This window comes from Lacerta agilis, chromosome 3 (assembly GCF_009819535.1).
Source record: "Lacerta agilis isolate rLacAgi1 chromosome 3, rLacAgi1.pri, whole genome shotgun sequence".
Classification (NCBI taxonomy): Eukaryota; Metazoa; Chordata; class Lepidosauria; order Squamata; family Lacertidae; genus Lacerta; species Lacerta agilis.
In genome coordinates, this window is record NC_046314.1 from 45,010,418 (window position 1) to 45,034,243 (window position 23,826).

Sequence of the window (23,826 nt, forward strand, 5' to 3'; positions counted from 1 at the left end):
TGACTTTGGCAGCACAAACAAAGCAAATATGAAACCCCTGAAGAGTACTACACATGCTTTAGAAAGATTATTTTATGTCCATTTTTTATGTAAAAAAATTGTCTTACCCCTACTGATTAAACTATTCTTCTATAAGCCACTGAAAACTACTTATAATTACATTCTGAATTAAATCTTCCCAACATAATCCATAATGAGTGAGTCACTGAAGTGCTAATTAGTGATAAGGCAAACCACAGAGAGTTCAGAGGATCAGTTCAGATAATTACCCAAAAGTTCAAATTCTTATGGAAAGTTATCCACATTCTAAGTTGCTTACTGCAACAAAACTGGATTGAATCTTTAACGTCCTTAAAATAGTTAGCGACTATCACCTTTTCTATACTTCTTGGCAGTTTTCAGGACTTCCTCAAGATCAAAAGTTCCTTACATTCCAGATCAGCCTTGTTATTTCAAACTGGAGCTATAATTTGAAGTGAGCAAGGGCTAAGCCTTGAGTAGCTTTGGCTGTGCCCAGAGATTCACTTCTCTATGTGCTAGCTAGTGCTTGTTCTGGGTTTTGGGCAAGACAGTCTCTATGTATACCTGAAGGAGCGTCTCCACCCCCATCGTTCTGCCCGGACACTGAGGTCCAGCACCGAGGGCCTTCTGGTGGTTCCCTCACTGCAAGAAGCCAAGTTACAGGGAACCAGGCAAAGGGCCTTCTTAGTAGTGAGGGAACAACCAGAAGGCCCTCGGTGCTGGACCTCAGTGTCTCGGTAGTGGACCCACCCTGTGGAACGCCCTCTCATCAGATGTCAAAAAAATAAGCAACTATCAACTATCTGACTTTTAGTCCCTGTTTTAGTCCCTGTTTAGGGAAGCTTTTAATATCTGATGAATTATTGTATGGGTGGGGCATTAATAATAATAATAATAATAATAATAATAATAATAATAATAATAATAATTTATACCCTGCCCATCTGGCTGGGTTTCCCCAGCCACTCTGGGTGGCTTCCAACAGAACATTAAAATGCAATAATCTATTAAACGTTAAAAGGCTCCCTAAACAGGGCTGCCTTCAGATGTCTTCTAAAAGTCTGGTAGTTGTTTTTCTCTTTGACATCTGGTGGGAGGGTGTTCCACAGGGCGGGTGCCACTACCATGAAGGCCCTCTGCATGGTTCCCTGTAACTTGGCTTCTGACAGAACTTCTGTTATAGTTCTCACTTGGGAAGGGTTAAAAAGCTTTTCCTCTGTGCCCGTTGTGTGGCACTTGTGTGGCTCCCTGTTCTCACAGTGTCCAATCAGATGCTTGTGGGAAGCACTCAGTGGCAGCCTGCTGGGAAATGGGCACTGGCCATTACTGCCTAATCCACAACAGTCAAAATGTCTTTCTTAAAAAGACAGGTATCTTTACAAGTCTCTTAACTGCAACTGCAACTTTGATATCTTTAATCTCTATTTCAAGACAATGATAGTTTTCAAAGGAAACCAGATATAGATCTGTTGCAGATATTGCAAATCAGGAGTGGAGAACCGTTTTTGGCTAGAAGTCTACATCTTTGTATCTCTCGCCCCTGATAGGCCAAAGTTCACAGGGGGGCAGGGCCATCTCCCTTTCAATTACCTGGCGCTGGAGGATGTTTATAAAGGGCTTTCAAACACCCACTTCTATTTTGAATCTTTATGGAAGTTTGAAGCAGAAATGTGGGGGGTGGGTTTTCTTTTTGAAGGCCTTGCGAAATACCTGCTCCTACCCTCTGTCAGCTGATAGGGTGGGGGTGAAAATGCATTTTCAGAAACCCACCATCCCCTACAGTTTCTCCTTCAAATCATGGAGGTTTGAAGGAGAAGCACTGGTGGGGTGGGGTGGGGTGTGTGTGTGTGTGTGTAAGGTTTCTCTTCTTCATTCCTCCCCTACCCCACTGCTTCTGCTGCAACAAGAAGGGAGAGAGAAAAAACCTGCATGTTGAAATCCAGGTACCTATATCAAACTTCTGTATACTTGACAAAATTGAAGCGCTGCAAACTCTTCACGGGAACTACATATTGTCTTAGAGCTTTGGCCCATAAAAAGTAATATGCTTTTGAAAAATTGTACAACAAAACAGTGGGCAGGATCTACTTTCCTGCGGGTGAAGCACCTGCTTGTGCAGGGTTCCAATAGGATTCTATCTCACACTCCTTTACTGGGGACTGTGGGATATCGGTAGGTATATTTACCTTGTGTCCATCCAGCACACAAGAGGCTTCCAATTCCCCAAACATGCAGTCTACCGTGTGTAAAGTGATGGTGAGGAGGAGAAACCTCTGCCTATGGACGCTGGACCTGTGTTGAGAGTCACTCTTGCCCATTCAGATTACTGTAGGTTCATTTTCACAGGTAATTCGTATTTTCTTTGGCTTCTTATTTATTTGGTTTAGAAAGAGGCGAATGACAAATTAAGCCCAATTAAGCCCTGCAACTTATTTCTGTGATAAGTTTCTCTTTTAAAAATAATGACAAATGTTTTAGAAGCATATTTTATATTTGGGCCTGCAAAGCACATTCATGGGCTTCATACAGATGTGTTGCATGGCCACTTCAAACTCAGCTGAGTGTTTCCTTCTACGTTGTAATATAATGTATTTATTTACACTTACATGCATCTTAGATGTATAGTGTAAGCAGAGTTTATGTTATTGACATATTAAACAGACACATGAAAGATATGGGCACACCACATACACAAAAGCTATTTTTGAAGAAACTGCTAAGACATTTCAATACCAGCCAAACATATTTATCTGAGGATTAATCTTCATCTATTGAATCAGACGCGAACACTACCATGCATACAATTATTTAATTAGCAGCCAAATCCTCTGCCAGTCAGCCGCTGTTCCAGGCATACTGATGGGGAGGGAGATGCAAATCTCACAGTAGTACTGCTTTTTCTCATTACTACTGCAATTAGCACTTAAATTGATGCTTTAAACATACTAATTTCTGGAATAATTCAGGATTTGTATGTTACCTGGGATCGTCTCACTGCAGAGACGACACCAGATTGCTACGCAAATTGAAGCACTTTTGAGCCAAATAACCATCATCGTATCAGACAGAGCCAATTTGCATTTGGTTTTAAAGATAACAGAACGGCAATTTATGCAAATAAATTAAGTTAGTTTACTTCTGAGTTTTCCCTGAACTAATTATAACAATGTTCTAATTTTACAATACATCTACAACTTGGACTTAAGTCAATTGTATATTATGTTAGAAATCTGTTGTTAAAGAAGGTTTTGTTTTGATCTCAATGCATTTTTACTCACAATTTTGATGACTTTTTATATATAAACACAGGTGCTGGTAATGGACATTAAAATAGTTACCTTTTGTTTGGAAGCAAAATTTTAGCTTATCTGAAATTAAGGAGATAAGTGCAAAGGACATGCAGTTTTATATTTAGGTAAGTCACTAACAGCGCAATCTATCTATGTTTACTAAGAATTCAATGGGGCTTACTCTCATGTAAGTGGGGTTAGGATTGCAGCCTTAGGGTACCTGAAAGAAAACTTGTAGATTTTATTTTTAGTTAGCACCTGCAGTTTAACTTGACATTCCTGAACCCAGAAAATGCTTCAGCTTGCAACAATGCTATAACCTACACAATATTTTAACAAAGTATTTTTCTTTTCCTCTCTAAAAACACAGGTGGCAGGTTCCTCTGATTTAAGGGTGAATTAAAAAAAAAAAGTTAGAATGTCTCTAGTCATAGTTCTGCTACACTTGAGTTGCCTTGGAATACTAAACTTAATTTCAGCAGCATTTTCTTCTTCAAAACATTATAGCATACCATTTCTCATTGACATGCATTTCATATCAACTGTGTGCAGGTATACCCAAGTACAAGATATGGAGGACCCACGCACATAAAAAACCCCACCCCTGTGCAGCAACTTTAAACACACATTTGTGGTGGGCAATTTGTGTATTGTGGCTACCACTGACCAAAACAAACAACACTGCTTACAAACACACACACACAACAACCACTTGTCCTCCTGGAGTTCACGTGCATCAGCCCTAGAATGTCACAGAATACTAGCTCTGCTATGCAAACACTATTTGCTGATTAATATATTAGGGTCTATTATATCTTAATAAATTTGGTTCTGTTACATGAAGAACAAACTTATCACTCATATATATGAAACAAAATCAACCTCTGCAAAGACAATCTTCATGTACATGCTCCACATGCAGCAGACAAGAAACATCTATGCTCCATGGTATTGCATGATGATCCCCTCAGCAACCTCTTGGAGCTGTCAGAAATTGGAAAGCATGTTGTACACAAATGGTTCATAGGCATTTGCGGCAGCCAGGACCCGTGGCAGAGCAAGCCAATCAAGACAAAGTGTGCACAGAAGACAAATTGTGTGCCATTACTTTGTTACCTGAGATTATGGCAAATACATTTAGGCTTCAGTCCTGAATTTCTGGTCAAAAATGTGTGTGTTTGAAGTACAGAACAGGTTAGATTGAATTAAGCTTTTCTGCACCAACTGTTGAAATCTTAGGTTTCAATTTTAGGTGGATTAAATATATATGTATGGAAAAATCATGTTGCTCCATTGACAGTGTGTCAAGTGGATTTGTTCCATATATATTGACCCAATAACTTTAAACTGTAGCCAAGAGAGAAAATGTTACCTGTGTAATGTGTGTGGCATGGAAATCGCGGTCTACAATGGAAGCAAAAACAGTCTCTTTTCCATCACATGCAGCGATCAGTTCAGGAAGACATTCAATAGGCCCTTGGTAACCACCTTTCCTTTTCCCTTGGTTCCATTTCCTAGTAAAACAGTAAAGATATATCCAGTTAAGAACCGAAGCTCAGGAAAGGATTTAAAAAAAGAAAGGAAAAAGGAAAGTTGAGAAGGTGAAACTAGAAATACACATTTTAAGATAAAAGAAGCCAAAATCTATTTTAAGTGGAGCTTTGTCTTAGAAGTTCACATCAATAGCCTTATGTTTTAATGAATTTGAAATACAGTACAAGTTGCACAAACACCACGATGCTGCAAGCTTCATAGTTTAAAAACAGGGTAAATGAGAGACTGCGTACGTATACCACAGTCCAAGGTCAAATAACATCAAGTAGTTACCCTCTTGCTTTAAACTGGTTTAATAAGGAAGAAAATAGCTTTACCATGCAGATTAACATTATTTATTTCAATTTACAATTTTAAATTAATATGATGACCATCTCTGCACATATCCTTATGCATCTACAACTAAGGCAAGTGCAGTGGTCCACTTATACGAATTAGCACTCCACTCTGAAGACCACCACCCAGAAACTTATATGTATCTATCAGCAGATTACTGTATTTTTCCGTGTATAACACGCTCCCATGTATAACACAACCCCTATTTTTTGGGACAGCAACAAATATTTTTTTGGGGGAAATTGCCCAAAGTTGTTGAGCTTTTTTTGCTCTACAGCCTGCCCGCCACTGTAAATTGCATGCATTGCTGCGGACACCTATCGTCTGCACACTTGCCGCAAAAAGCCCACCTCACCACTCAACGCAACAACAGACAATAGCACGCCCTATCACTGCCACCAATCGTCTGTCCCCCCTCTGCTATACGTGAATGAATGAAACTTTATTTGTGTCAGCCGTCGGCCATAGCAACAAGAAAACAGTGCGATATACACAGAACAAAATAAAAAGTCGATTATATAAAACACAGTTTAGGGTCCTGAATCAGCAGTCAAATAGTGGACCTTATTCTGATTGCCCCAGCTAAAAACCTTGCAACCTTTGCAGTCATCTGCTCCTCTTGATCTGACAGGAGAAACGACACTGTGGCAGTGGTTGGGCGACCCGGAGTGGTCAATAAAAGAGGCTTAATAATCTTGTTCCTTAGGTCTTTGTAAAGAGTTCATGCAAGGAGGGCATGCGCCACTGATTTGGTGCTGCCATCTCCACAGGGACATAAGCGTTTTTCGTATGGAATCTGTTGGAATCGTCCCTCAAGTACAGCCGATGCTATACGTGTATAAGACGACCAACAATTTTTGCCTATTATTACTAAGGAAAAAATTTCGTCTTAGGCACAGAAAAATACGGTACTTAGAAAAGATCAGGTAAGGCATTTCCATAACGTGATGAATAAAAGTGCTTCAAATTTCTATCTTAAAATATGGGATTGTGCCAACTATTATCAATTACTGATAATACGAAGCAATGTTTCTGTCATCTCCTCTCAGAGACATGGGTCTAAAGCCCATCCACAAATGGAAAGGATACAACTGAATACACTCCCATGTGTTGGACTGGAAACTTGGAAAGATCTGTGTTAACATATCTGTTCAGCCATAATGAAGAGGGTGGATTTAAACTGGGGAATAGTGTGTAGTGGGAATTCCCACAATCAGGACTTCATGAAATGGTCCTGGCTCATGTGTCACTATGTGCGTGTGGGGAAGCAAGGGATATCTGCATTCTGTACCCAATAAGAAATGCATACCTGAAGAGGTGAAGATGGTGGTATTCAACGTTAGGTAAAGTAAGCAAAGAGGAGTCGTGGATCCATCGCCCCTGAATTAGCATCTGTACCAAACTGGTTATGTTTAGAGCAGTCACCAACCAACCTTCGTTTGCTGCAATATCCAGCATTGCCTAAATCAAGAAGATGACAATTTTAGTTACTCCTTATCAATTTCTCACACGATCAATGGAAGCCAAATAATGAGAAATAATATGATACTGTTTATCTTCACAGTAGTTCTGTGAGACTGTCCACTATTATTCCTTTGTCCCCATTTGGGAAACTTAAGAGAATAGAATTAGTACTTCTAGAGTGAGATCCTGTGAAGTGGTTCATAAGCATATCTTTTTTAAAAAAGAAAAGTGCAGGTCACATCTTGCCTGAGGAAAAGAAGGAAAGCATAAAACTGTCTTCCAAAACAACTCTTCTCCAGTAAAGTAGGTTATGGAGGTTGGCACGATTTTCCATACCAGTGTTAATAGTCCCCAGGACAATGTTAGCATGAGAAGCAACCATGTTGCCAGTATCAACCATGTGAACCACTTCCTTTCAACAATACTGAAATTAGTCACACCACTGTTGAGAATATTTAAATCAGGCTAATGTTTATACAAAGGTTTTTTTAAGTGCAATCACATGGGAGTATACCTATACATTTTTCCTAAGAATATTTGACTTTTGCAGCAGGTCAAGAAAGTACACTGCCCTACAGTAAAACCATCAAAATCACGTGTTGACATTAGCAGCAGCTAAAGGCTATCTAAACTGTACATGACGACAAGTGCACAACTGCCAGACAAAACAAGTAGCATTCAAAGAGGTTTGAAAAGCTTTAGTAGGTTGACTTTTCATGAATATACCTGGAAAGCTAATCACTGACAGCATTGGAAGCAGAAGGTTTTTTTTTTATTTTCAGTATAAGTTTTTGTTTTCTTTTATTTAAAAAAATAAATACAGGGAGCATCTAGGCTGCATTTTGATGCTAAAATGTATGCTCCAGACTTCTTGTACAGCCCACTAGAGGAATGCTAAGCTGTCTATATTAGCCTGTACATTTAATCAAATGTTTTACAGACAAACAAAAGGCAGCATTTACTTAAGGCAAACTAAACAACGAAATCTTCTTTAAACAAAGGAGTTGTTTACACATGCAGAGCTATTTCAATTAAATTACACTGATCCTGGAGAAATGTTGAGTTTAAAAGGTACACAAAGCTGGTTGCAGCCATGGGGGAAGAGATTCAGCTTGGAAACGGTAGTTTATGCTTACCTTTCAAAAGGTTTATTTCTGACCAAGTTTGCTTAGCGTTTGCTAAGGACCAATGTTCAAAACTATTTTGCCTACGGTTCAATGTCCTGTGAGCTTTTGATTTTTTATAAGAGAAAATGATGTCCAATATGATTGAATGTAAACAACAACACTGCTGCTATAACACTCATTTTATGACATGGTGGATTTCAGATGGAGGCAAAAAAAAAAAAAAATATGGACAAGAAGGTAACTTCATATTTTTTTTAATGGTGATTTCCAGTCTCTCTCCTCCTGACACAATCATGTAATACAATTTGAGGAGGACAACTTTTAAGGATTCTTCCAACTGGTAAACATTTAAAGGGGTGAATGGGGTACTCAGTAGAAAAATGCATGGATTGCTTTTTGCGTATGTTGGATCCTTACTTCTCTGCTTCCATGGGAGAGCCAGCACTACATTTTCAGCCCTGGATGACCTGGAGGTGGGTGGGAAGAGGAGTGATTCCCCCCCCAGCTTTTCCAATGGATTCTTCCTGAACTTTCAGTTGCCTACTTATAGCACCAGTTTGGGCTATGCAGACATTCACTTAGCTTAGGTGTCATGGTGCTTACAGAAAATACATCATCTATCCTTTGAAAAAGCCTTATCAGCATAATTTCTCACTACTCATGCTTCTGGGGTTGCGGCTGAAAAGTAGAAATACGCGGAAGGGCTTAGCAAACCTCTCTCAGCACACCACTTTATTGCTTCAGACTGCGCCCACCCCAACACCACTTTGCAATAGAAAAGATGTGTGGGGAAAGATCTGTGAGGTCATTTGTCTACCCTGATTTTCTATACACCGTATTTTTCCATGTATAAGACGCCCCCTATTTTTGGGGACTCCGAATTAAGAAAATGGGGGGGGGGGGGGTTGGCCTCCATGCATAAGACGCACCCACATTTTTGATATTATTTCTAAGGGGGGAAACCTAGTCTTATACATGGAAAAATACGGTAAATCCCTGTACTGCCTTTGGGGGGGGGTGTGCCAGCCACCTCTACCCTGCCAATATGCACCTTTCATTGTTGTCTTTTAAAAATCAATGTATGGGTGAATTAGTTTCAAAACTTGCTTTGACCTTTATCATTATTGGCACCATCATCTGCCACATTAACCACTACTGCATCAGAGGACACCAATGTTTAACACATTCTGCGAGTTACTGATGTAAAACAACAAACATGCATGTGCTAATGCACAACAGGTTTCCTCTAGCAACAGAATAATGCTTAGATGCATCATAAGACAATTGAGGACGAGCATTTGCTGGTCCCGGCCACTCCATCCTTCCTATCTAGAGTTGGGTCTAAAAGAGCTAAAAAAAGAAGAAGTGTGAGTGCATGGAGTATAAATGGTAAGGAAGTACAATTTGTGACACTGCACATTATTACTGATCACAGGGCATGTCTTTAAAGACATTAACCTTAGCTTCCAATTTCCTGGCTTTGTTGAGCTTGAATCAACACCAGATAGCCTTAACTCTTTTACCCCACCTACTGACCGTACTGAAATTTATGCACATAGACAGCCGTAGTGATAAAATTCTTATAGTATAATATACAAATTCAGTGTGTGAAGGGGAGAGGGCTTTGGGCTGCACAATGTATTCTATTGGCACTTTTTCTTTCGTTTTTCCTCGCTAAGCAGATTTTTTTATTTTTTATTACAAAGGAATAAGGACCTGAGCAAGCAAATCTACAATCTGCCAGCAGCAGAAATTTGTTATAGGATCTTCTGCCACACAGAGAGCTTTGCACAAATTGACAGCCGTTTATTCGTATCCAATAAGGAATAACAAACGCTTGAGTGTGTGGGTGTGTTCTACACAGTGCCTAAGGCCCACACGGCAAATCCTCTTTCCTCTCTTATTCTGTGCTCTCTCATCCATAATATTTATTCATAGCATCTCTATCCTGGTGTGAAATCCAGCACAGGGACATTGTGAAGAAATCAGAACCGTAGCCAGATCAGCTCCTTCCATTTGCTGCTTGGAAACCCATTCACATTTTCATTCATTAGCTAAGTGCAACACGCATAAATGCTTAACACATCAATGGAAAATGAAATCCTTTCAAATACTAAAAGTAGCAAATTGAGTCATTCTGCTTGCACTCTCCAAGTCAGTCAGTCAGTCACATGTATTTAAAATATCTGCTCTATTTTGTAAATACTGATTTTGCACCATAATAGGTACTTTAAAGAAGACAACCTATTATCTCTTTCTTTGGTGAGGTAAAGTCCTTCCTTTTTTAAAATGAAACAACAATATCATATTTATTCTGCATTTCCCATAATGCTTAACTATGTTTTGTGACGCCATTAACTCTGTGCTGCTCCGTACTGACAGGATCACAGCTAGAACCCTCCTTAGAAACATTGGGTTCTACAGGCAGCCTTGGAAATGACCTCAGCCAAGATTGCTCTTATTGGCATGAATAGTAATCCATTAATATCTGGCACTGAAATGTCAGAAGTCGTTGTATTGAAATGGGATAAAGGACTACTAAACCAAGAATTCCTGATACCCAAGATGGAATATCCAAATGGTACCACCCTGGAGTTAGATACTTTAATGATGCCCCAAATTTGTAACCTGAAGCAACCACCGTGTTTTGCCTTATAGTAGTGCAAGTTGTGGAGCAGGTATATTGTAAGCTTATACAGTGGTACCTCGGATTACATACGCTTCAGGTTACATACGCTTCAGGTTACATACTCCACTAACCCAGAAATAATGCTTCAGGTTAAGAACTTTGCTTCAGGATAAGAACAGAAATCGTGCTCTGGCGCTGCAGCTGCAGTGGGAGGTCCCATTAGCTAAAGTGGTGCTTCAGGTTAAGATCAGTTTCTGGTTAAGAACGGACCTCTGGAACAAATTAAGTACGTAATCAGAGGTACCACAGTATTGTATATTCTACTGTAATAGCAGGTTGTTGTTTTTTTTACATTGACACAGAATAGATTGAATACTTTGAAAGCCTGAAAATTCTATTATTTTCATACCAAGATATTAATTCAAATTCCAAAATTTAAATCAGGTTTTACTGTATTTACTTGAGTCTAATGTGCCATTGAATCTAATGCACATCTTAATTTTCGCAACATAATTTGGCCAAAAAAGGTGAGCAAAGATTTGAGTAAATACGGTATTTTAAGTGAAATTCTTTTGGGTTGAAAGGCACATGTGTTGAAAAAAACAGCCACATTTCTTTGTGTGTGATTATATTATATTATATTATATTATATTATATTATATTATATTATATTAATATAGAAGATGCTCCAACAACTAGCAACAGAAGCATTAAATCATGTGAAGTAACTTCAATGAAGTTGAATTTTTCAATGAAAAATTTCAAGCCAAGGGGGGAGGGGGGCGGGAATCGAAAGTTTGGAGAAAAACTAACATATATGCAGTACTTAATTAAAAAAAAATCAAACCAAAGCTTACTTTACTGCTTTAAGAATGTAACATTTATCATTTACAACTCAGAATATGAAATTGTATTATTTGGCATATTTATGGAATTTACAGCTACAAGTACCTAGTATTGCTAATGCAAAATTGTGACTATACTCAGCAGTAGTCAACTCCCACCTGTTAGCCATGGTTAGAGTTCACTTTCTATCCAAACTTCCAGATATTTCTAATGCTTTTATTCTTCAAGCACAGCTGCTGTTTCCTGAACTGCTGGAGGGAAGAGCTGAAAAGTTGGCCATAAGGAAGAGGCCAAGTCAAAGGAAAAGCAGGAAAGGATAGTTGCTTCTAATATCACCAAGCTAGACCAAAGGTCACCAGGAGGTGGCAAGCAGAAATTCACAAGCAAGCAACTCATGAAGATGGCAGAACCCTCTGGGTGCAGAAATTTATATTGGATTTGAGTGCTATGTAAGTCAGAATTTTCATTCCCTAATGCTGGAGATCATATTTCATCCCCCCCGGTGTTTTCCCAAATTTCCTCTCTAGCTTTTTCTGTCCCCCCACCAGCGCTCCATATCTCTATTTAAAGCAGATGATATACTATGTAAAAAACATATTTGTATACATACAGTGGTACATCTGGTTATGAACTTAATTCGTTCTGGAGGTCGGTTCTTAACCTGAAACCGTTCTTAACCTGAGGTACCACTTTAGCTAATGCGGCCTCCCGCTGCCGCCGTGTGCAATTTCTGTTCTCATCCTGAGGTAAAGTTCTTAAGCCGAGGTACTACTTCCGGGTTAGCAGAGTCTGTAGCCCAAATATTATAGCTCATACCAAGAACAAACTTAGTTGGTCTCTAAGGTGCTACTGGAAGGAATTTTTTTATTTTTTATTTTGTTTTGACTATGGCAGACTAACACGGCTACCTACCTGTAACTGTAACTCAAAGTGTTTGTAACCCGAGGTACCACTGTACAATTATTTAAGCTGGGCATCCAGAGTCTTATTAACTGCGCAAAGAATTAAATGAGGTAACAGCAAATGAAGTGCTCTTTTTATAAGGTAATCAACGTTTACAGGTTAATTACTATTCTGTCAAAGCTACATTAAGGTGGTAAGTAGATTTAATTAAGGAAAAATTCTAAAAAATAGAATTTACTACACAAGCTGACATATTTTGAAAATAAGTATCTCTCTTGTCACAACATGCATCACTGGATACTTTCTTCAATAGACATTCATTATAGTCAGCAAATTAAAACAATTAATTTATATTTCAGTGGAAAGGTACCTAAATGCCCAGTGCTAAGATTTGCTGTTCAGGATAATACATCCACATATCCACAACCACCAATTACCTCTGAGAATGAAAAGACATGTGCACATAAAGCTGACCCTTCCAGTGAAGTGAATGGGAAGCCTAGACGAAGACTGCATAAGCTATAATAATGCATAACTGATTTGCAATTTGTCTGAGTTCTATGTCTGTGTGTCACAAGGATAGATCATGCTCCACATTTTAAAGCCAATAGTCTTGTCCACAGGCACAACCAATTTCTTCCAATGATTAAGCACAAAATAGAAATATTCCTTCAAAAACCTAAAAGCATGCAAAATTACAAAATTCCAATCCACTTGCCAGGCCACGTTCAATATTCTTGGAAAAGGAAAATCTAAAATCTTTTTTCTCCAGTCACATCTGCACTTTTTTTTTTGGGGGGGGGGAGTGAGTGAGTGAGTGAGTTAAGGTCAATTTCCTTAGAATATTCAATATTTTGTAAATAATTAAATATTTATAGTGTTTCAGAAAATTCTTTTCAACGGCAACAGTTGTTCACAATAACTTTCTCCTGAACTTTTAGCCCCGTAAGGTTAGCATTCAGGAAGCTCAGCTGCTATCTAACAAACTTAATTAATCAAAAAGTCATTTCCGAGCAGTAACTATGAGTAAAAGTGCTTCAAGTGTGCTAGCAAGCCTACAAGTTAATCAAAATGCTAATGCAGTACAAATTAAAGTTGTGATTAACATTTCACAGTAGCTGCTTAAGTGAATTGATCACACAAATGGGTTAAGCATTAGTCATTTTCTCCAGTGCCAACTGGGAAAAGATTTGTCATGAGTTTTGGGGAGGGGGAGAGAATTGTACACAAGGAGAGAACCGTATCATCAAATTGTCACCAAATATACTACCACATAGCAGTGCTTACGGCTACCTGGGGTGTTTAAAAACAAACATGTGGGAAAAAAGCTTAGACAGATGGAAAGTAACTCTGTACTGGCAATTAAGATTTTTTTTTTTTAAATGACATGCTCATTTGAATTTATTAGCTATGCACTGGAGGTACACGGAAGAATATTCACATTTACCCCCTCTGCCAAGTGACTTTTTACAAAGGCTAAGGTATCTGAAAGACCCAGGAATAATTATTTGCACATGGAAATGTTTGAAAATGGACAGTAATAGTGACCAAGTGGTTCCAAAAACGAAACATGTAGCTAGACACCCAAATGCGATGGGGGCCACAGAAGAAAGATGTATGGTGAAAACAGGGACTCTGGATTGAATGGAAGGGCTTTTACTTGCCAAATCCACTTTTGGATTGAAGTCACGACTTTCCAAAATTTCTAAGCTGACAATCAAGTTTTTGAGGAATTAAATTGGCCCAGAAATATTGCACAATTAGAGCAAACAATTATTGAACAAACATACAACACACTAGGTGCAACATGCACATCAGGATGCGTATCTTACGCTATATTAATGACATACAAAATTAGCAGAGGGCGAGCCGTGTTAATCTTTTGCAGCACAACCCACCAGTCTCGTGCACCAGAAATACTAACAAATGTACTTATTATGCTTGTGCCTTTGTAGCATGCCTTCAGATGCATGAAGAGAAATCTTAGTTGGATGGTATATAAAGGAGAAAATTGTAAGGTGGAAGTTGACTGGCAATGAGGTGCAAAAATCACAGCCAGTGATAAATTAGCAATAGAGGCTAGGCAACAAAGTAGTGACAGAGGTCAGGCTTATTATTTCTCCCAAAGTATACAGACTTAGTATTTTGTCCGAAAATTACACAGTGTGTGAAACTGCTATCTCGATAAAGTCTGTGGGCACTATTCAACTACCACATTCCGTCACTGTATTTTCATTTGCGCAACACGACTCCTCCCCCTCCCCCTGCGCATGCCCCATATCCTCTGCAGATCATCTCCAGAGGATTGAGAGATGCCCTAAAACAGATAAATGGGGTGTGCTGGGAGAGGAGAAAAGGAGAGAGGTCCTGTGCTCAAGGAGAAATCCTTGTGCTGATGGAATGAGAGGTTTAGTGCCATGTCGGATTTCACCATCAGGATGGTTTCTCATTTGATATGGGGTACTCAGATGGTTATATTGAAAGTACAACACACATGTGAATCTGCCTACTAATAAAAGGGTAAAGGCAAAGGTCCAGTTGCAGACGACTCTGGGGTTGCAGTGCTCATCTCATTTTATTGGCTGAGGGAGCCTGCGTACAGCTTCCGGGTCATGTGGCCAGCATGACTAAGCTGCTTCTGGCGAATCAGAGCAGCGCACAGAAACGCTGTTTACCTTCCCACCGGAGCTGTACCTATTTATCTACTTGCACTTTGACGTGTTTTCGAACTGCTAGGTTGGCAGGAGCAGGGACCGAGCAACGGGAGCTCACCCCATTGTGGGGATTCGAACCGCCAACCTTCTGATCGGCAAGCCCTAGGCTCTGTGGTTTAAACCACAGCGCCACCTGTTCATAAACAGCTGAATTTCTCTATAAAATATATGCAAGTGGAAGCAGAAAAATAAATGAATTCCTACTTCCATTTATTACAAGGGGCAACACAATTATTTCTATCCATGCCTGCCTTTCACAATGATGGGAGTTCTCGTCAAATGAGAAGCTGATCTAAAGTCCCCCCCCCCTTCTCTCTCTCTGTGTATAGTAGGTTTTCTGATTTGGATGAGGCATTTAAAAGTCATAAAAACCATGGAGTTCCATGGAAGCGCAAAGTAAAGGCATAAACACCTCCCTTAAGCAGTTAAGAAATACAATTCTAACATCTGAAGCCTTCTCTTCTCTCAATGTACAGGTACCCTACTGAGATGTGCTTAACTCATCCATGGGTAAACACTTCTCAAAGGTTAAGACCGAGCACCATGACAGTCTCACTACTTGGCAATGGTAAAATATTTTATCAACAATTCTACAAGTGGAGGCTCATTGCCAATCAAAATGCAAAGCGGGCAACTGTCAGATTACTTCTCAGAAGTAGTGATTGCCCTCTGAGTGAGGAACTGAAAGGTATTACTACTTCAATTACCTATTTCAATTAATACAAATTCAAAAGGCGGTTTCAAACAGCAGAATGAAAACTAATCACTGAACTTGCGGTAATAAAGCATTTGACGTGAAGAAGGAACGAGTGATTTCACATATTTTGGTACAATACTAATAATATGATGACTTAAAATTACTGAAGCTAACTTTTCAGCACCCCCCCCCCAGAAAGTCTTACTGAACTATTGCCATGCAAATGCTCAGCAGTACAGATCAGAAACCACGCACACTTTTAACAGAAAAATGGAACACAGTATTATTTTTAACTCACATATTATTTGAAAAAATACTACTCAGGAACTTTATTGTGCTACTGGTTGTAAACAATACTGGATGCCATAGTAACAAGGTGGACTTCTAAGCAGCTGAATCGAAGAATAATGAAAATGTAAGTTCTTGGGTGCTTAAATGCACAGAAACATTAATGACTTGCTTTAGGCTTAATATGAAGCCAGTAAAATACCAATAAATAGATTTCTCACATTCAGCATCCCCTGAGTATGGCTAGCACATGTAGCAGAATAAAGTGGTAGAACAGACTGTACCAATGTCAGATGGGAAATGGGGAATACAATTTTGAATGCTCCACTGTATAGAAGCATCCCCTCAAAGTTTTAAAAGAGAGCAAACCCTAGTATATCAGATAAAGTTTCCACTATAGCTCATTCTCTAATAGACTTTCTTTTTTAAAAGCTTTTTTAAGGAAGTTTTTTTTTACAGCTAGTAAAGTCTTAAAAAATGTGATCCCCCCCCCATTTGTGAACTGAAATAGTACAATCTATGCTAACACTTCATGACTCTACTACTTTATTCTGTTGAATGTGCAGATCAGATCCAGTCTAATGTTTAAACACAACATTATCTTGCTTCTGTTAATCAGCCTTCTCCATCCTGGTGCCCTCCAGATACCATAAAAACTCCCATCAACCCCAGTTTTAATTGTGTTCAATTGAAGGTACACTTGCTATCACTGGAAACTGAGAAGCCTGGTTCCAATTGGTGAGATTTCTAATCGTGTTCAATTACACGTGCTTACAAACCTTCTTCATATGTTTGTTCCAGTTACACAAATATCTGAAGAGCAGCCTGCACATTCTGTTCTGTTGAGGGCAGGCCTTACATCCACTTTCCTGTCCCCATCTGTGTTTGCCTAATCACAACTTCTGCGCAATCAACATGGACTTTGCTTACATCTCAGTCCTAAATTAACATACTACATTCTTCTTCTTCTGACATTCCCTGCATAATGGAACCATTAAAGTCTATCTACCTCACAGGACTGTTGTGAGGATGCACAAAATAAGAACTGCAAAATTCTTTGTACAGAAAAATGCTAGATATTTCTGCTAATTACAAATGCTAATGTAAGCTCTGTGAACAATTCAGGTGCATTCTTGGATCTGTATTATGACAACTATCAATAGCAAACCAGGCAAGTGATCATAAAAGAGTCCCACTGTACCTGACATATTCTGATTGACTGGTCTAACACCGTCTTGGTATCAGTGACATAATCCGGGCACGGTAACACAGCGTGTTCAAAATGGGCTTGCATCAGAAGATGGGTTTTTGTGTGTGAACTGTCAAAAGAGTGCGGATTTACTTCAACGGGGACATGTTTGGCAAGTTCACTGTTCATTTGATCTTCATTATGTCGTACTGGTAGGTCTGCATACTCTTCAGCATCCTTAATAATAATAAAAGGGGGGGGGAGAGAAAGAGAATAAATGTTAGTGCAGAAAACATGATGGCTGTGATCTACAGGACTGTGAGCTTGCTTCTGCAGATTTTGTTGCTGTTCCTTCCCTTCACAACAGCCATTGTTTCCTTCAATAAGCTGCTCACAAGGGCAGGGATGCCCGCTGGATGACATCTGATATACTGCAAGAGGCTGCAACTAGAAGCAAACTTTGGGCAAGTTCCACATGTGTCCTTAAAGCTCTCCTGCCAGAGGTGGGGGCAGAAGAGGTCTCACTGGGAAGAGCAGTGCTTGGGGAAGAATGGATAGCGTTTACAATATTCTACTATTTTTGCATTTACTACCAAAGCTAGCAGGTTTTCCACCAGAATGTTCAAGGGAGAGCTTTGCAATGGCAAAATCAATACTTTAAAAGTTGAGAGACCTTTCCCCTTTAAATTTCACCAAATGCACAATTAATATGGTCAGGTTTTCCATCATTTCTTGAACTGTAGATCTCTGGGACAAATTCATTTCTCACAAATTCATAGGAATTAAATGTTCGCCCAGATGAGTCCTCCCCAAGAAGCTGTAAATACATTAGCCAAACTTCAGATGTTCCTAAAAGACAATACAACTTTGCTGACATTGTTGAAATACGGAGGCAGAAGGAAGGTTTAACTGTATCCACTGTTAATATTCAACAAAACTATTCGCTTCTGATTATAAACAATATCACATGTTGTAGCAATGCTACTGCCAAAAGGTAAAAGGATGTTTAGAAAAACTTTGAAATAAAGTTTATGTTTCTTTAAAAAAAATCATGCTCTTTAAGCAGGTTTCTTTCTTCTTTGTCATAAAAAGACTGACTGAAGACAACTGCTAACTAATCCTTGATGTCTCTGCCAGATCTCTTGTGAAAACTGGTCATTTATTTTCTGAACCTAAAGGTCACCACCATTTTAAGCCCTATTGAATTCTGCATGTTTGCCTCACTCTTATTTAACTTGCACCCTTTTAAAGATATTTTAAAGAATATTTACCAAGGAGATTTTCCCCCTCCCACTCAATACGGCCTAGCAGCTACAACTGGGAGACAGACTGGGCTGGGGGGAGAGACTGGAGTAGGGAAGGCAGGGTCAGAGGAGTAGCTGCAGCTTAGCTGGTATTTCTGCAAAAAGAAAATAGCTCCCCAGACTCCTTCCCTCCCCCCCAAATACAACCTGTTTTATTTACTTCCAAAACACTCCTCTTGTTTCAAACAACTTGCCTACTTCATTTCCTGTGTGTGATGGATGATTGTAAGTGAAGTTCATTTTCTTATCTGCATCATGTAAGTAATTAAAGGAAATTGAGAATGGGCACTGAAGCTTTTATACAACTGGGAATGAAGCTGAATGGAGGGCACCAAGGTCAGCACAGTCCATTATATTTTTATGCGAGAGGCCGGTCTGTCTGCCCTGTCCCTGTTTGTTTAGTGTAGGCAGGACAGACTGCTAACTGCAAATCTGTGCTTCTGATTTGCCCAGCTGTCCTTGAATAAAGACATCTCCCACTGCAAATGTTAAATGACAGTGATTGACAACCTGATGATGAACTCTGCTTGTAACCCCCTGCTACTGTTTTCAGATTGCACAAGGAAAGACAGAATAAAGAAACATCCTCCATAATCAAATCAAATAGGCCCGGCTGTTCACTCTGTATTTTCCATTTGGGTTTCCCTTTTCAGTACAAACCTTATCCTAGTCTGCAAATGCCGTGGGTTCAACAATGGCAGTCTAAGCACAAAAATATTTTGTTTTATTATAGTATTGATTTCAACAAAAAGTTGGCAATAAAACTACTTTCAAAAGCCAAGGCTCTAAACTTTACAATTTTAGGGAAACAATAGACAAGAACACCCTTCCTTGTTTTCTCTGATGTTGCTTTGCATCCTATCATTTATGTAAATGACCAATAAAAAGGAATACAACGAAGTTGAAAGTTGAAGAATTCCAAAAGCTGGAAGCTCCTTGATAACTCCTCTTGAAATAACATACAATTATCCCATAGTTTCTATATTTGGTCCAGAGGCGGGAAAAGTTAAGCAACTGAAGGCAGATGCCCTGGACACATTTAACACTCACTTTGGTTCTTCAGCATCTTTCTTTGGCAGGCTGAATGGAACCCAAGGGCCATTAATTAAGCAGTCACCAAGTTTGCTGTGGAAGTTCTAATCTACAGCACTCTGACTACACAATCCATCACCTTTCTATAGATTTCCAAATGCCCGAGGACTGAGTTGACTCACCATGGGCCAGAAGGACATCCCAGTGGCTGCACTACATTTTTTAAAGTCACCATCATATGTTAATGGGCATCCAATTCCATCTCTACTATTTACTGCTCAAAAGGCAGTGGTGAGTAGGAAGTAATTCATGATTGTCTACCAGATGTGCTCATCCAAGCATTTTCAGGTTCATCCCAAAGTGACTGAGGAATGTACCCGCTGATTGCTAGGCAACCACAAAATTCTCCTCGGTTTACTCAGTAACTAAATAAGGTCAGTTTGGAACGATTCATGAAAGTGTGCAAAGGGACCAGTGCAGAAAAATATTCTTGTAATATGGGTGAGAAGAAGAGCACACTGAAGATGACATAGACCAAAATGAGAGTAGGAATAAAAATGGGCTTCCAACACCCTAGCTTACAATATTTGCACTTTCATTTTCACTGCTAATAATTGACCGCAAAACCTAGATTAGCACAAACCTTTCCACCAACCGTGGAACCATAGATGGGGAATCTATGGTTCTCCAGATATTGCTGGATTACTGCTCCCATAATCACTGACCATTTGCTATGCTGGCTAGGCCTGATGCAAGCTGGAGTCCAACAACACCCCAAGAGGCACAGGTTCTCTGCCATTCCTTTATTAAAGGTTTCACAAATGCCCCCCAAAGCACCATCTTGCCCCCCAAATCATTTTTATTAAACTTTTCAATACAACAGCCAATCAAAATCACATTGAAACATTCCAAATTATTTATACAACTATCAATTTTAAAAAAGTTCAAATTCTGCCAAATTATTATTTAATTTTTTGACTTCCCATGATTCAAACGCAAGAGGTGTATAACCAACTATTTTCCACTGCTTTCATTCCCTTCTGATGTTTTCACAGCCTCTGATGTATTCCCACAAACAAGATAAATCAAAGCAAACATCTTTTTTCAACCTTCTCCCATCCTGTTACATGTCAACAGTACCTTTCTTCCAGAAAAAGAGGTGCTGGTACTGCGTACCCTTGAGTACCCCCAGAAAAAAGCACTGTCTGTCAATTAAAAAATTTGTTTACTAAAAGTTAGCACAATTTTTAAAAGACTGATTAAAAGGTACACTGGAACCAATCCATAATAAAATTAAAAGGCCTAACCTAAAATCCCTAATATGACTAATTCTAAATTATGACTATGCAAACATATTCCCAACAAATTTATTGATGCACAGGGTGGCACTCAACTGAATCCCATCAGCAGAAGCGCTGATCAAGGACTTCCTCTTGTGTAAGGGGGCTTTTCCTCCTCTCCCCGCAAATACCCCAGAAATTGGCCCGGAGCAGGACAGCGGGGGGTGGGGAGGGGAAGATGGGAGATTCTCTGTCTTGGCAAGCCAAAATACTTGTTCCGATGGAACGATTGCCCTAGTGTGATGTTGAATTCCTTCCATTGTATCTGAAGGGCTGAGAACACATGGCTTTCTTTCTTTTATTTAACAGCCTGGAAAAAAGTCACTGTGAAATTAATTAAATAATAGGTATCACATGTAAGATCTTATTTATTTCAGTAGGATTATTCTTCTATTCCAGTGGTTTAAATAAAACGAAGCATTCAATGTAGATTTATACAGCACACTAGCTCAAAAAATATAAAAAGCTAATAGGTAACACATTTCATAGTAGGCTAAGGCTGCACTCCTTTGCATGCTTGAATACAACGAGTCTTACCCCCAAGTAAACATGCTAGAATTCCACTGCAGGACTGTAATCCTATGCAGGCTAACTAGGGAATAACTCCCATTGAACTCAATTATGAGCAAATATGCACTGGATCAGGCTGTGAGTAAGAGATGTAGGATGCCATGATGATGCAGGTGACAAAAGAAAGCTTTATTTATGCTAAAACTTAAGTTCAGCTATGAGAACTGGCAAAGCCTTTAAAGTTAATGAGTTCTAGACTTTTCGGACCAAGCTGCTTAATTTGTAACACTGAGGCTTTTAAGCCAAACCAAATTAGTCTCTCACATTCCTGGAGCTTGTTTCCACTACTGAAGGTGCAAAAGTGTCCTCTTTACCAAGAGATCACAATATTGGCAGATTTCAGATTTCACTTATGTTTAAGCTGGAATTTGAGGTCAAAACTGCCAAAAGATGTATGCAGTTTTAGATCTATGTAATTTTAGGATGCAGGTTTCATTTTAAAACTTGACCAGTGCAGAAAATAAGAGTATGCACATGTCAAAGTAGTGTATTCATGAAAGAAATATCTTGCTGCCAGTGATGCTTAGTGGTATCAAATCCACACATTTTTAATGGATCCCCCCTTTTAAGGAATGTGACAGGTCAATTATATTTAATGTCAACTGTGCTGCAGAATCTCAAAAAATCGTTGCATTTATTTCATTTCATAAAATTTATACACCACTTGATTGTAAAAAACTCAAAGCACTTTAGAAAAAGATAAAAGTGTAAAATGGAGAAAAATTCACAACTATTTAAAAAATATACAAAAGTTAAAATACTAAAACATATTTTAAATGACCTCAACTTTCTAAGCATCTGGGTAGGCTTGTCTAAACTAGAATGTTTTTAGCAGGTGCTGAAAAGAGTGCAGTGAAGGTGCCTGTTTTATCTCAATTGGCAGGGAGTTCCAAAGTGCGGGTGATGCCATACTAAACAACTGAATTCTTAAACACATGGAATGGGTATTATGTGGCACCTGTAGTAGTGGCAACTGCAGTCTGTAGCAGCTAAGATATCCGACTGAACTGGATTAGCCTTACAATTTCAAACTTGCCACACTCTCTCTTTTTGACACGAGGCCTCTTACTCTAATTCATTGCAAAAGAACTGGGACAAGCTAGCCATAGGAGTGTATAAACAAGCTACTACTCTGTGAGCACAAGGGAGCCCCAGTAGTTAAGCACTGAGAAGATGGTAAGGAGTCAGGCAATTTAAGCACTTAGGTGAGTTCAGCAATAGGGCAAGGAAGGCAGGGAAGTAAACATCCATAGGACTATATAATATGGATTAGACTGAAGGCCCAACTTAGTTCAGCATCCTGTTCTCACAGTGGCCAACCAGATGTTTATGGGAAGTCCTCAAACAATTTAAGCACTCACTATCTTTGTATGTCCTGAATATTTCAGCATTCAGCTTCATTTGATGACCCAAAGTTCTAGCATCTCCTTTTCCAGTTTCCCCACACCATGTGCAAGCTTGCGCATCTCTGTCATGAAGTCCAGCAACACCAGGAAAGTCACAGGTTCAACACCCGATTTATAGAAATGCTATCTGTTCTACATATAGGACCAGCAGTGGATTCTCAATGCATGGATGAAAAGGTGGTGCTAGATAAGGGGTCAAGATATGTCAGACACTGGGGAATATTTTGGGTCAATATCACCATAGAGCCAGACAGCTGAAATGTAAAATCAATAAGGTTTCAGAGCAGCTTTCAAACTCACTTTTAGGGGGAAACCAACAAGAGCTGGAGAGCACCCACTTTGTCACAACTCATCCTATCAGTGATGATTATGTGACTGCTTCAAAGTGCAATGGAGATACACGTTGCTGTTTCTTTAGCTGTAATTAATCTAGCATGCATGTAACGCCAGTGTTTAATTAAGTAGCTGGGGTACAAAGATGTATCCAAGAGGAAGTTTTAAAATCACAAGTGCCTGAGGAAAACGTACATGACGCCAAATGACCTACTTTTTTCTGGATGGCCACACTTGGCTCTGACTGTTAATGATGTCAGGCTGTTAAATCTCTGCACATTCCACTGACTAAAAGTGTACTAAACATAATCTAACATCTCTTTGTATTCACACAGTCTCATCAACCCCCAGAAATGTTATATTAGTCTGAGACACAGCCAGCCAAACAGCAATTGTTAGAGCACATTTACTAACAGAGTAATCCTAACTCCTCACCACCACCACTGTAGCTCTACAGAGCTGCTGCACAAGGTGGAGACAGGCCAGCTCAGACTTACCCTCAGAATACCTTATTTTGTGGCTAACCACAAGCAAGCCTAACATCAGCCTGCATATTCAGTGGCTCGCAGGAGGCCATCTGAGTCTACAGAAGTGAATGGACACCTACACTCAATTCAACCCCCTCCTTCCAATTATCTTAGCATAAGCATATGCGTGTGGATCGAAGCCTATGGCCTAAAAGGAGATGATTATTGTGGGGAAAGTGTTACAGAGTCCTTAGAAAAGAAAACAGACAAACAAGAAAGGATAAACCACTGAGAGAAAGCTCAATTCTAATCTGTG

At 39.3% G+C, this 23,826-nt stretch overlaps 1 protein-coding gene across 2 annotated transcripts in view; it reads right to left on the minus strand.

Annotated features, from left to right (window-relative positions):
• ASCC3 (activating signal cointegrator 1 complex subunit 3) overlaps positions 1 to 23,826 on the minus strand; it is a 194,592-nt gene that overhangs the window by 4,266 nt on the left and 166,500 nt on the right. For both annotated transcript variants that reach the window (XM_033143493.1, XM_033143494.1), the window contains 3 exons: positions 17,071 to 17,295; positions 6,511 to 6,662; positions 4,684 to 4,825 (listed from right to left, as the gene is read on the minus strand). In XM_033143493.1, the coding sequence (XP_032999384.1) occupies positions 4,684 to 4,825; positions 6,511 to 6,662; positions 17,071 to 17,295 (519 nt within the window). The remainder of the gene's footprint in view (positions 1 to 4,683; positions 4,826 to 6,510; positions 6,663 to 17,070; positions 17,296 to 23,826) is intronic.